The 12,797-nt window shown below is 46.4% G+C and overlaps 1 protein-coding gene across 1 annotated transcript in view; it reads left to right on the top strand.

The window, feature by feature from the left end:
• The window catches only part of LOC105733377 (stimulated by retinoic acid gene 6 protein-like), a 433,741-nt gene that overhangs the window by 371,549 nt on the left and 49,395 nt on the right, over positions 1–12,797 (top strand). Inside the window, exons 10-11 of the mRNA XM_064379820.1 lie at positions 7,087–7,426; positions 9,118–9,324. Coding sequence (XP_064235890.1) covers positions 9,305–9,324 — 20 coding nt within the window. The 5' untranslated portion in view covers positions 7,087–7,426; positions 9,118–9,304. The remainder of the gene's footprint in view (positions 1–7,086; positions 7,427–9,117; positions 9,325–12,797) is intronic.

The following is a 12,797-nucleotide window of genomic DNA, read 5'->3' as shown; positions in this document are numbered from 1 at the left end:
ATGTAGCAAGATGTAGAGCCCTGTAAAGATGGGAATTCAGTTACTGAGCAGCCAAAAAAGAATGATAGAGGATTTGCTGTCGTGCTGTAAACCATTATATAACCTGGACAAATTAAAGAAAACAACTGTGGACAGGCACTGGACAGTGTTCTAATACAGGGCTGTGATGCTTCAGAGGGGCAGGGGGCACACAATGTGAGCCCCACATCTACCCAAGCTTTCTCCCTGAGGACACTTTCCAGGCCACTGTGCAGGGAGGTGGAGGCCAAGCGGGTCATAGAGGTCTCACTGGACAGAAGAGGCAGACATCAGGATTCAGGACTAAGGCAGAGATTTGGGGATCTAGGACAGAAAATGAGGAACCACAGAGAGGGAATCCCAGAAGTCTTAGACATTCGGCTGACCCTGTACCGCACAAGTGCAGGACAAGACTTGAGGGCCTGGCAGAGGGTAGCTGCTGGGAGGTGAGAGCTGAGCAGAGATTTGGGGCTCACACAGTGCTGATGACATTTTGGAGTTGCACAGACCTGCAGAGGTCTTGAGCTCCAAGGACCCCTCCTTTATGCGTCTAAGTTTTAGTAATTCCAGCCGTTCCCATTGTTCGCCTAGCCCTAATGGTGGTAGCTCCTTCACAGTTGCTACCTCTAAGTTACCTAGTTAATAACTCTTCTTCTTTTTTTTTTTTTTTGAGGCAGAGTCTGGCTCTGTCACCCAGGCTGGAGTGCAGTAGCATGATCTTGGTTCACTGTAACTTCTGTCTCCTGGGCTCAAACCATCCTCCTGCCTCAGCCTTCTGAGTAGCTGGAACTACAGGCATACACCACTATGCCTGGCTAGTTTTTGTATTTTTTTTTAGAGACAGCGTTTTGCCATGTTGTCCAGCCTGGTCTTGAACTCCTGGACTCAAGTGATTTGCCCACCTCAGCCTCCCAAAGTGCTCAGATTACAGGCATGAGCCACCATGCCGGGGACTCAAGTGATTTGCCCACCTCGGCCTCCCAAAGTGCTCAGATTACAGGCATGAGCCACCATGCCCAGCCAATAATTCTTTGTATTAAATTCCATTTGTAGGCTAGGCACAGTGACTTATTCCTATAATCCCTACACCTTGTGAAGCCAAGGTGGAAGGATTGTGCCAGGAGTTCGACAGCCTGGGCAACATAGTGAGACCTCTTTTCTACTAGCAAAAACATAAAAAGTTTGCTGGGCAAGGTGGTACACACCTATAGTCCCAGCTACTCAGGAGGCTGAGGTGGGTGGGTCACTTTTGGAGTTCAAGGCTGTAGTGAGCTATGACCAGGCCACTGCTCTCCAGTGTAGGGAACAGAGCTGTTGCCTGCCTGAAAAAGAAAAAAAGAGAAATGAATTCCGTTTGTCATCTGCCTAGGCCTGACTGATCTAGCGCTAGAACCAGGAGTGGTCCCAGGAAACAACTGTCAAAGATGGGTCAAAATCAGAGAACTAGAAAGCTTAACTACAAATAAGCTTCAAATGTAATATAAATTATTTGCTTAAATGATAAATAAGAAATGTGTTTATTGCAGCAACAGGGTCAATATTGCTGAAAATGACACAAAAAATGTAATTGTGTGTGTTGCATAATTATAAGTTGAATTCACAGCCTTGCCAGTCTCTTATGGGGAAGTTAGGGAATGAGAACCTGAGACTTGGAATTGGGAAATCTGGGTGGACTCAGATGAAGCTGAGAATCCTGAACCCTTGAGTCATTCTGTGCTTCCTTTGCTAATGGAATCAGCTTGCCTGTCATGTCTAAGACTCATTTTCCCTCGCTTAAGGACCCTGTGTTAAGATTGCCACCAAAAAAATGGCAGGAGTTTGCTACATTACATTGTAGAAACCTGGAGAATATGTGCATGGATAGATTCTTAGGGTGTTAGACCAAGGAAGACAGAATAGAACTTAGCATTAGGTCAAATTTATTGATTCAGGTGCACTGATCAGCGATTCTGGATTCAATGTGTTGATTTTTGTAGGGGTAAGGGACTCTATTGTTTACTTAGCTGCTTGAGTGGAACTGGGACTCAATGGTGACCTATATTTAAAGATACTGAGATGCCAGAACATCCTTGGTATGTTGTAGGGGATGGGATAAAAAGGCTTAGGGAGATGTTGGAATAGATTTTTTATGGACAAATCACACACCCACCCACCCACTACATTCTCCAAGGGGTCCCAGAGGACATTCCCTTCACTGTGACATTGGGAAATTCATTAATGAGGGGACCACTACTATCCTTGAAGACTCAGTGGTGGCTCTCCTCTGTTGGCCACATATGAAGATAAGAGATGTCACCACTGAGATGGGCTCCTTGATCCATTGGGGATAATGGGATCCAAGAATAGCAGAGGCCAAGTGGTAGCATCCAACTGCCAAAGGCAGAGCAGGGCACATACACTGTAACGGGCAGTAGATGGTGGGCATCACAGTGTTTTGACTAACAGGAATCCTGGCATTGGCTAGTTGTCACAGTGTCCATAGGACTGAAAGAGATGAGAATGCTACTAAAAGGCTTTGTGCTCCATATAACAGGGAAAACTCTATATCTGGCTTCCAGAAGCTGATTTGAGTCACCACAGTGGAGAACCAGAATTTCTTGTCCCATTTTTAGACCTAGGATTAACCCAGATCCTCTTCTTTGAAAGGATGGCTGGGTCCCCTTAAAGAAAGACTCTTTACAAATGTATTCTGTAAACCCTCCCTAGAAGGACCTCTGACCATTACTAGAGTGAACCACCATAGCCCAAGTCAAAGTCAGGGCAGACAGTGCTCAGGGCCCAAGTTCAGATCACAGAGCACGCAGCCTGTGGTTACTTCCCCGCTTCCTAAATAGAATAGATGCACTTGGCAACCCGCAAAATCCCAGTGTCAGCTCTGTGACACAAATTGGAAGCCCCTGGAATTTCCTTTCCAACCAGGAGGGTGAAATATCTGCTGCTAGTTTTCTCACAAATAATTGAAAGATAATTCATCTTGCCAATGGGAGGATTCACTTTCTTAGAAGGCAGCACAGCCTAGTCTCACAGGAGGAAAGCAGTTGGCCCCTTTTATATGCCCTTGGCTGTACTCCTTTCAAAATAATAATGTACCATTATTGTGCTAAGGAGCATTTGATGGCTTCCTGATCCAGATCAGCATGAAATTATGCAGCAAGTCCTTATTTAACACCATGGACAGGTTCTTGGAAATTGAGTTTAAGTGCAACAATATATAACAAAACCAATTTTACATAGGCTAAGTGATATAGACAAGAGGTAAGCTCCTATGGCATATTTCTGGTTACAAAAACATTACCAACCTTCTAAATAAAGATCCCCAAACAGTTCTATTCATAAACATTAAAATAAATGTGAACTTTAGGTACATTTAAGAAAGATTAATAACGAGATAATGATTTACTCAGGGTTGCGAGGGGCTGAACCCTATCTCAGCAGCTCAGAGCACGAGGCGGGAACCAACCCTGACCATCTCAGGGCGCACTCACACACAACCACAGTCACCCACACTGGGACCACGCAGACATGCCATTTCCCCTCACCAGTGCACATCTTCATGCATCTTCTGGTTTCTGGAGGAAACCAGAGCACCCGGAGAAAACCCACGCAGACGTCAGGAGAATGTGCAAACTCCACACAGACAGTGGTCCTGGCTGGAGGTGATTTCTTTTTTTCTCATCAATGTTATAACAAAATCACATTGAGCGTGACAGCTTTATTCAAGGACTTGCTGTAGCTTCCCCCCTTTCTTATTCGCAAATGTCTCCTCTAGTGGGGAGGGGTGCAGCTCTCAGTTCATCTTGCCACGTTACATCCCTAATCTGTACATTCACTGATACAGTGACTCATTCGTTCCTCATCCGGCAAGCTCTCTGTATACTTGGCTCACTGTATACTTGGCCTGTGCTGGTCACTGGGGAGTAGATGAGGAAGCTATGCTCTACGTGCTCAAGAAGGTGGCCCGGCGGGGGGCGGATAGGGAAGCAATTTCAATGCAATAAATTTTAATATTGAAGAGTATTCAGAGAAAAGAAAGTCAAGGAAAGCTCCTGGACAAAGTACTTTCTAAACTAAATCTCAGAGAGCCAGTAGGTGTTGGCCTGGAAGGACGACAGAGATGGGGAGTCCACATGGAGGGAACAGTGTGTGGAAAGGCATGAGGATCAGAGAGAGCACAGCACAGTCAGGAGCAGGAGCAAGCTCAGCACAGCTGCAGTGCTGTGTGGGGAGTGGAGACGCGGGAGGGGGAGCCAGACCACTGGTCTTTCCCGGCCAGCTGAGAAGCTTGGAAATAGTACAACCCAGGCTTGGCCACGGTAGAGCAGGCCTGTATTGTTTTCTGACAGACGGACACTTTACAGGTGGAGGGGAAGGGGACAGCACGTACCCACCAGGGGCCAGAGGATGAGCCTTTTGAAGAGTCCTTCTGGTTCTCCTTTTCTCTGTCTCACGGGCTGTAGTGCAGTGGTGCAATTATAGCTCACTGTAGCCTTGAACTTCTGGACTCAAGCAGTCTTTCCCTCCTTGACCTCCCAAAGTGCTGGGATTACAGGCTTGAGCCACTGTACCTGGCCCTTCCTGGGGCTTCTATCCAAATACAAGATTTGTGCTGGGACCACCTGTAGAAAACCGCCACCTTGTGGGTAATGCAGGAATTACAGATCTAAAAATGTTCCTTATTTCTCAATTCAATACATATTTCCTAGTAATTACAAGCCAAAGTGCTGGGATAAGGAGCCATCTATCACATGGAGAGAATAGAAATGCATACAGAAGTCACTGAATGTTCAGAGGTATGCCTGAAGCAATGGGTTGGTGAGGGAGGTCATGGAAAGCTTCAGAGATGACACCTGCATTGGGTCAGGTAAAAAGGGGTCTTTAAAGGCCATATTCACTTTCCATCCTGCAGCACAGAATAGGAAGGGACTCACTCAAGGTCGCACAGCTCTTCACGGCAGACCTGGGGCAAGCACCCAAGTTTCTGGGTATCTCAGCCCAGAGCTCTTTCTTGTACATGGTTGGCCTTCAGTTTAAGTGGATCCCACTCCTGGTGCTCTAGAAATGGCCTTAGCAGAATCTGATCTTCTGCTCCTGCTTGTTTCTAGGCCTCATCATGATAATTTGTCACAGCCAGCTTTCTGGGCAGTGATCTGCATTCTGTCTGTGTGAAATTGCAAAATGCTGAAACTCTCCCTAGGGTGGATACTGTACTGAAGCCAAGATCTTGTCCTCCCTGGGAAGAAGAAACAAGGTGTGTCCCAAGAGCATTTATCCTCAGGGACTAGCATAGTCCTTGGTACGTAGATACTTTGTAAATATTTGTGATAGGAATGAAAGAGTGAAGACAGGGGAGGTGGGTAAGCCTGAGAGGTCAGTCCCAGCTCTCCTGTGGGCTTATCCAGAATTGAGTCTTTTCTAGAATAGTCTGGAAAGATTAGCTGGGGACAGATCACAAAGGTCACTGAATGCCCAGCTAAAAAGATTTGCTTTTTTTCTACTATCAGAGGGAAAGCAAACCTGTTAGAGAACAGGAAAGGAGCAGGATCAGAATATAGGTTGGTTTCATTCCTCATCAAAGAGAGAAAAATAGTCCCAAGTCAAAAGTCATGTCTCTCCCAGAAAACCATTGATATTACTTTGTGAACCCCAAAATACTGAAGACAGGTTTCAATCAATTTAGAAAGTTTATTTTGCCAGGGTCAAGGACACGCCTATGACACAGCCTCTGGAGGTCCTGGTGACATGTGCCCAAGGTGGCCGGGCACAGGTTGGTTTTATGCATTTTAGGGAGAGATGAGACATCAATCAATACATGTAAGATGTACATTGGTTCAGTCTGGTATGGCGAGACAATCGAAGTGGGGGCTTCCAGGTCATAGGTAGATAAGAGACAAATGGTTGTAATCTGTTGAGTCTCTGATTAGCCTTTCCCTGAATGCACAGTTTACATGAGAGGAGGGTAGAGGAATTGTCGCTTATCCCTTAGTCTGGCTCAGTGAACCTGCATTTTTACATAAACAGTAGGGCAGAGGGAGCAATCAGATGTGCATTTGTCTCAGGGGAGCAAAGGGGTAACTTTGAGTCCTGCCTGTCCTTTGTCCTGCACCTGTGAAGACAAGCCATCAATTTACATAGCCAAGGTGAAATTCAACAGAACTGTTTTAGGATAAAGACCTTGAGGCCCACAAAGAATTTCCTTGTGGGCAAATTATGAGGAAAGTGTATAGCTTTTTTTTTTTTTTTAAATTAAAGCTTCGTAGTGATCTTATTTCAAAATAAAATGGGAAGTAGGTTTGCCTGACTTAGTTCCCAGGTTGACTTTTCCCTTTAGCTTAGTGAGGGTCCAAGAATTATTTTCCTTTCAAAACTTAATGAAGAAATTGCACTAGGTCTTCTAGATATCTGAGTTCTTTTGTTTCTAAATTTAATAATTAAACCATATCCCTGGAGAATAACTAGAGGCTGTCCTGTGATAAGCTCACAGCACGCAGGAAACAAGCACAACCTTTGTGATACACTGTTGAATTTCCTTTGCGACATCACCCAGGCTGTGAACCCGGCTACATAGAGGGCTACATACTGGGCCTCAGTACAGTAACTCTTCCTAACCTGGGTCTGGTGTAGTGGGTAATCTCTTTCCTCACTCTCTGCCAACTGCAGCACCATTGCATAACTCCTGGAAAGAAGCCTCTGATTGGAAGACTCCGTTCTATACAATGTTTTTATCGATAACCTAGATGAACTCAGAGAGAGTATTAAAATGCCCCCAAAGAAATTAATATACGTTGGATAGGAAAAGCATTATTCAAAAAGTCTTGTGTAGCTTAGCATGGTAAAGAGAAATCACATGTCAAAATGTTCTGGACATAAATGTGGCATTCTATGTTTGAGTTTGACACAACAGTGAGAAAGCCCAAGAGAGGGCAAATGAAATCTATCATGCTAGTTTCAAAACGGTCCAAGTACAGAGCATGGCAGCCCCTCAGAAGTGAGTCCTTACTACTGTGAACCAAATTTTCCTGAATTTAAGCATTTTAAAACCCATGTTGTTGCTTTTCTTCCCACTTTAAGATGGCTGCCTTCCCGATGTCCCCAGAGCAGTAGGTGATAACGCAATAATGACTCTTCCTTAATGGTATGAAGAGAGGAATTGTAAAATTTTGAGAAAAATTGCCACGATCATCCAAGAATTTAAAATACCAATGAAGCCAGGAAGCACGCCTTGGATGGGCACTCCTGGAAGAGATAACATCTCCATGTGCCTAGAAGGAGACCTTTGCAATTCTTTTCTATGAATCATGTGACAAAGATGCACCAAGAATTGCTTCTTCCAGTGAAGGAGACGGATTTCCTGGTTTCAGAGGAAATGCATTTACAGTGTTTCTTTGCTTTTAGACGTCCAGCCCAAGAGGTATGTTGTACTCAATCTTTGTATTTTTCTTTCCCTTTTGTTTTTCTTTCATCATTTTCATTTTGAGAATAAGTATGTATGGGGCCTTCCCTGTGTCCCAGATATCATGTTGAATCAGATCTAGCTGTGGCTTCCAAGCCATTCTGGCCCAGAAGGGGACTGTGACTTTGTGATTGTGTGCTCAGTACGTGGCACATAATTGGCTCCCAATGATAGCCAGTGTTCACTGAGTGCTTAGGCACCATGCTAAGTATTTTGTCTATTAGCTCATTTCAGCCCCACTGTCCATAAAGTAGGTATAGCTTATCTTAAGTAAAACTGAGGCTTAGAGAGGTTAACAGTGAAACTTGCCTGAAGTTACACAGCTGACAGATGATGGAGTTGGCCCTCAAATCCACACTTGGAACCACCGCACCTGACTACTTCTTTAGAAGTATGTGTTAAATGAACAAATAAACGCTTGACATGAGAAGGATGTAGGCCAAGCCACGACAGAAGATTGCATCACAGTGATGAGAAGATATTTCATGGCAGATTCTGCTTGAGGCAGGACTTAATGAAAAAGAGCAGTGCGGATCAGTAGAGGTGAGAGGAACCATTCCAGGCAGGAGTGAAGAGGTCAGGGTTGGCAAACACAGATGGCCTGGGTTTGTCAGTTATGGTGTCTGTTCACTGCCTCCATGACCCTCTCCCACTCCACCATGGCTGATTTGATCAGGGGTGTTATGGACTGAACTATGTCTCTCTCCCAAATTCCTATGATGAAGCCCTAACTCCCAGTACCTTGGAATGTAACTGTATTTGGAGATGGGTCATTTAAAGAGGTAATTACATCGAAATGAAGCTTTATCCTTCAAGTAAAGGATGGACCACATGGTGCTTGTGAGTCCTCTACATTCTGTGCTGTGTCTGTAAGGGTAACACCAGCTGCTATAACAAATAAGCCCCACACTTCACCAGCTTATTATGAAAGAACTTTGCTTGTTGCTTATGCACTAGTCTGTGAGAGGACAGCTGGTGTAGAGGACGGTTTTCTCTGTGTGGCGATTCGTGGACCCAGGTGCCTTCCATCCTGTGATTTCATATCCTTTAGCGCCTTAGAATCCAACCAGCAGATAGGGAAGAGGAAGGTGGGAAAGACACACTTGTTCCTTGGTCATCTTGGCCTAGAAGTGACACATATCACTTCAGCTGACACTCCATGGGTGAGACCTGATTTATGTCTGTCCCTAGATGTCAGGGGGGCTGGAGAGTAAGACTTGGGATGAATAGATCCTTACTTTATAGAAAGGGAGCAGGAACACCTGGTAGAAAGCTAGGAGGTCCTCCCACGTGGTTGGAATTTAGTTCTGAGCTTGTCTCCAGCCTCTTCTCCCTGCAAACAGCTGCCTTGTTTCCGAGAGAATCTGGAAGCCAGTGGTCCTAGTTTATTGCCTTAAGGCAGAGTCCTAGTTTATTGCCTGTAATAATTTTTACAGCTAACCGAAGGGGCCATGGCTGCTGGGCAAAGCTCTGAGAGTTCAGGGGAATGGTGTCCACAGCAGGGGCTTGAAAGGGCCAGCAAGAGCCCAGGAGAAAGGAAACAGGAGCGTGACTCCTGAATTTGCAGCACGAGAAGGGGAGGAAGAGCTGAGCAGTCAGCAGTGTTGTGGAATGAGGAAGCGGGCTGTCTGCTTGCTTTCATTTCTTAGGTAAATATTTGTGGAAAGTTTGCCTTTTCTCTGAGTTTTTCGGTGCTGTGACGAGAACTGGGCAGAACATCAGCTCATCAGAAGCAGTGACATCCGAGAGCCTGAAGGAACCCGGAGAACAATTGCGAGAAGCCTCCTCTGCCAGTGGGTTGCCCACCGCAGCTGCACGAAGTACCTCCCCTCCAAGATGCTTCCCAAAACCACCAGGTGAGCTTTAAGGGGCAGATCTGAGGCAAGCCATGCTGGATAGCTGTGTGTTCCCAGCAACTGTCTTCTTTGATGCTGGTGATTAATGAAAACTGGGAGAAAGGCACGTTTTAGCTAATTCGTGGACAGCCTGGCATGGAGGAAATAACATAGATGGGTTACTTGGTCAGTGAATAGATTTTTGTTCATCTTCAGTTCAGAGACAGAGTGGAGTGGGCAGAACCCAGGTGTGTTGTTAGGGGGCCTGGGTTCAAATCCTGGAGTTTCCTCATTTCTGAATCAGGTGTGATACTCCTGCCTTACCTAAACAGCTTTGTGAAGATCCTAGGAGAACAAGAATGTGAAAGGATTCGAGATCTGTAAAGTCCTGCCCCGAAGGCAGGAATTAAGAATTCTTATTCTAACCTTCAGATGTTTTAGATCCAAGAACTGAAAGCCTACTCCAAAATATAACAAAAAATCCAACCATCATCTTCTGGTTTCACAGTATCTGTTTAGAACTGTGGAGGACAAAAGAGGGAAATGAGCCATGAAAACACCGACAGGAATAACAGGAGTTACTTGGAAAAGGAGATACGTGGAATCCCACCCACGGGAAGAGGGAGGGAGCCTGAGCACAGTGGATGGAAAAGACCTGAGGCAGGGAATAGACCAGAGGGATGCCTTGTAGGACCAGTGGACAGGGAGCACTGGGGGCAGCCAGAGGTGGGCAAGGCCTGGAACTGGAAGGTCTGAGAGCATTATTCCTTTTCCTTCTCTCCAGCTGGCCCCTTGGGCTGGGAGAAGAGAAAGGCTAAGAGGAGGATTTTTAGGAAGATCCCTCTGGTCACAGGGTAGAAAATGGGTGAGAGGGAAGAGCCCGGGCAGGAGGCTACTGAGAGAGTCCAGATAAAGAGGACGGTGGCCTCGACAGAGGTGGTGGCTGTGTGGGTGGAGAGACATGTCTCGATTCGGCGGGGATTAGAGAGGAAGGAGTGGCGGATGACTCTGGGTCCCTAACTTGGATGAATGGTTTGGGGGTAGTGCCACTCCTGAGATGAGGATGCCAGAAGAGGAGTGGGAAGGTGGGATGTTCAGATGGGACATGTGAGACTGGGGTGCCCATGGGACCTCCAGAGACAGATAACCAGGAGGCTGACAATTGACCCTGTGGTCTGGAATTAGAGGGACAGTCCAGCATGGACTCAGAGAATGTGGCCTACCCTTTGGTGCCAGCTGTGCCCCATGGATCCTTGACTTTCTTTTGAAGTCAGCACCATGCCCCTGAGAGCCTCTATCCATCCCTCCTAGGGCCTCCTCTCCGTCATGGTCCTCTTCCCAGGTAGAGTTCAGCTGGTTAGGACCCTTGTCACAGGGCAGGGTTCAGTCTGAGCATGTAGTTCAGATTTGTTTATCAGTGATGGGTGGGGGAGGGGTGTCACTGTCCCCTCCAAGGACCCCAGACATGAACCCTTTGTCAATGTCTTAATGTCATTGTAGTGGCTGAATATGTTTCCCATTTGGAATATATAAGAAGGGTTCAAACTCCAGCTCTGCTACCTTCTAGCTAAGTGACTTTGGGATTTTACTTAACCTCTCTAAAGCCTCGGTTTTCTCATCTGTGAAATGGGAATACTAGTACATGTTACACAGGACATTAAGGGTTAAATGAGACAATAACTATAAGAACCGTAGCCAAATGCCCAGCACATGGCACACATTCAATAAGCAATGGCCATTATTATTGTTGTTATTTTTATTAAGTGAAAAGAAATGAAAATGAGTGTGGCCTCATTGGACAGTTAAAAAAGGAATGGGGTAGAAAAGAAAAGATTTTGTCTTCTTCAACAACCTTTTTTTTTCATGGGAGTTCATTTTTGAAAAGAATTCTGCTTTCTCCATGGAATTCTTAAAGTAGTGTATAAGTGATCTGGCACAGAAGTTAGTTCTCAAAGCTTCACTCGCCCCTGCTATTCTCTCATCTTGATTCTGAGAGAGCCCGGGCTGCCCTGACCCTAGGAGCTGAAAATTACATTGAAATCAGAATTTGGCAGGCAGAGAGTTCTTTTACGATCATCCAGATTGTTAGAGTTCAATGCCTGGCTCCCCCACTTGCTAGCTTTGTAAATTTGGACAACATTCTGGATCTTTTGGTGTCTCAATTTTCTCAGCTGTGAAATGGAGGGATAATGTGCCTTTCCCATAAGGCTATTGTGAGGATGAACTGAAGTAGTAAATATACTAAATGTTTAAAACATAGCCTGGCACATAGTAGACCCTTGAGGGATGTTAACTTTCCATGTACCCATTTAGGAAACATCAGTAAGTGCCAACTGTTGCCAGAGGTATGGGCAGGGGCTGGTACAAGGAGTTGAATGAGAAGGGCCTCTGCCCTCGAGGAGCTGCCCATCCAGTGGCGGACACAGACCTATGAAAAGTTAGTTCCAAACAGTGGACTGGTGGCTGTGACACTGAGCCATGTTCCAAGCAGTCCATCCTGTCAATTCAGAAGTGAGCAAACTGAGACCCATGGGTCCCCTGAGCCTAAGAAGCCACAGCACTTAGCAGCAGAGCTGGGTTGGACTCAAAGCAGATTTTCCTGGCTGGGCCCCTTCACATGAGGGCTTCAAAGAAGGCCGGTGGCTCAGGAGGGCACCTGGGCCATGCTGGGCAAAGGTGCTGGCCTCTGGGTCAGTCTTCCTGCAGTAGGGAAGGGTAAGACTGGTCATGGGGTCAGGCGTGGGCAGCTGCTCTGGCTACTGGTTAACCAGGTGGGGGACTGCAATTCATTATATGATCAGGGGCCCAAAGGTAGTGGAGTCCCTGGCACTTTGAGCCCTAGCAGAAGGCCAGGGATGCCAGCCCGGCTAAGCACTGCCATGCCTAGCACTGGACTAGGGCTGGGGTTGGAAGGCAGAGCCTGTGGGGAATGGGAGAGGTTGCTACCGCTTACCAGATACTCTGGGGACAGAGGAGCAGACAGGGTCCAGGCTCTGAGGAGGTAGAAATGCAACCAGTGACAGCCCCCTTTCAGTTCTGCAATAGGGAAAATACCTTTCTTTTGTCAGAGCTGTCTAAAAGCAGGGAAAAAATTGAGAAAAGAAGTACTACTCTTTGGGCATGAGGCCGGGCTGGGCACTCGACTCTCATTGTATCCCATCCACACAGTGCCCTGGAAGGCAGACATTGAATCCATTTTCAGGACGAGAAGAGTAAGACCCAGAGAGGGGTGCAGCTCACCCACAGTCACATAGCCTGAGCGTGGTGGAGCTGAGACTCACTCTCATGGTCTTCCTGGCTCCAAAGCCCACGCGTTTCCACAGAGCCTGGCTGACTCAGCAAGATAGCAGAGTCGGCCTGGGAAGTACAGGGTTCCCACCCTTGAAAGTGCCCAAATGGAGCTTCAGGGGTGCCCTGTAGTGACAACTAGGTTAAATATTATCTTGTGGGAGAGTGGCGGAGAGTGCAGAGGCATTCACACTTCGCATGGGTGG

Source organism: Aotus nancymaae, unplaced genomic scaffold (genome assembly GCF_030222135.1).
Source record: "Aotus nancymaae isolate 86718 unplaced genomic scaffold, 86718_ANA_hifiasm-v0.15.2.pri h1tg000003l, whole genome shotgun sequence".
Lineage (NCBI taxonomy): Eukaryota > Metazoa > Chordata > Mammalia > Primates > Aotidae > Aotus > Aotus nancymaae.
The sequence above is the reverse complement of the archived record's forward strand: the minus strand, read 5'-3'. Positions and strand labels throughout refer to the sequence as shown.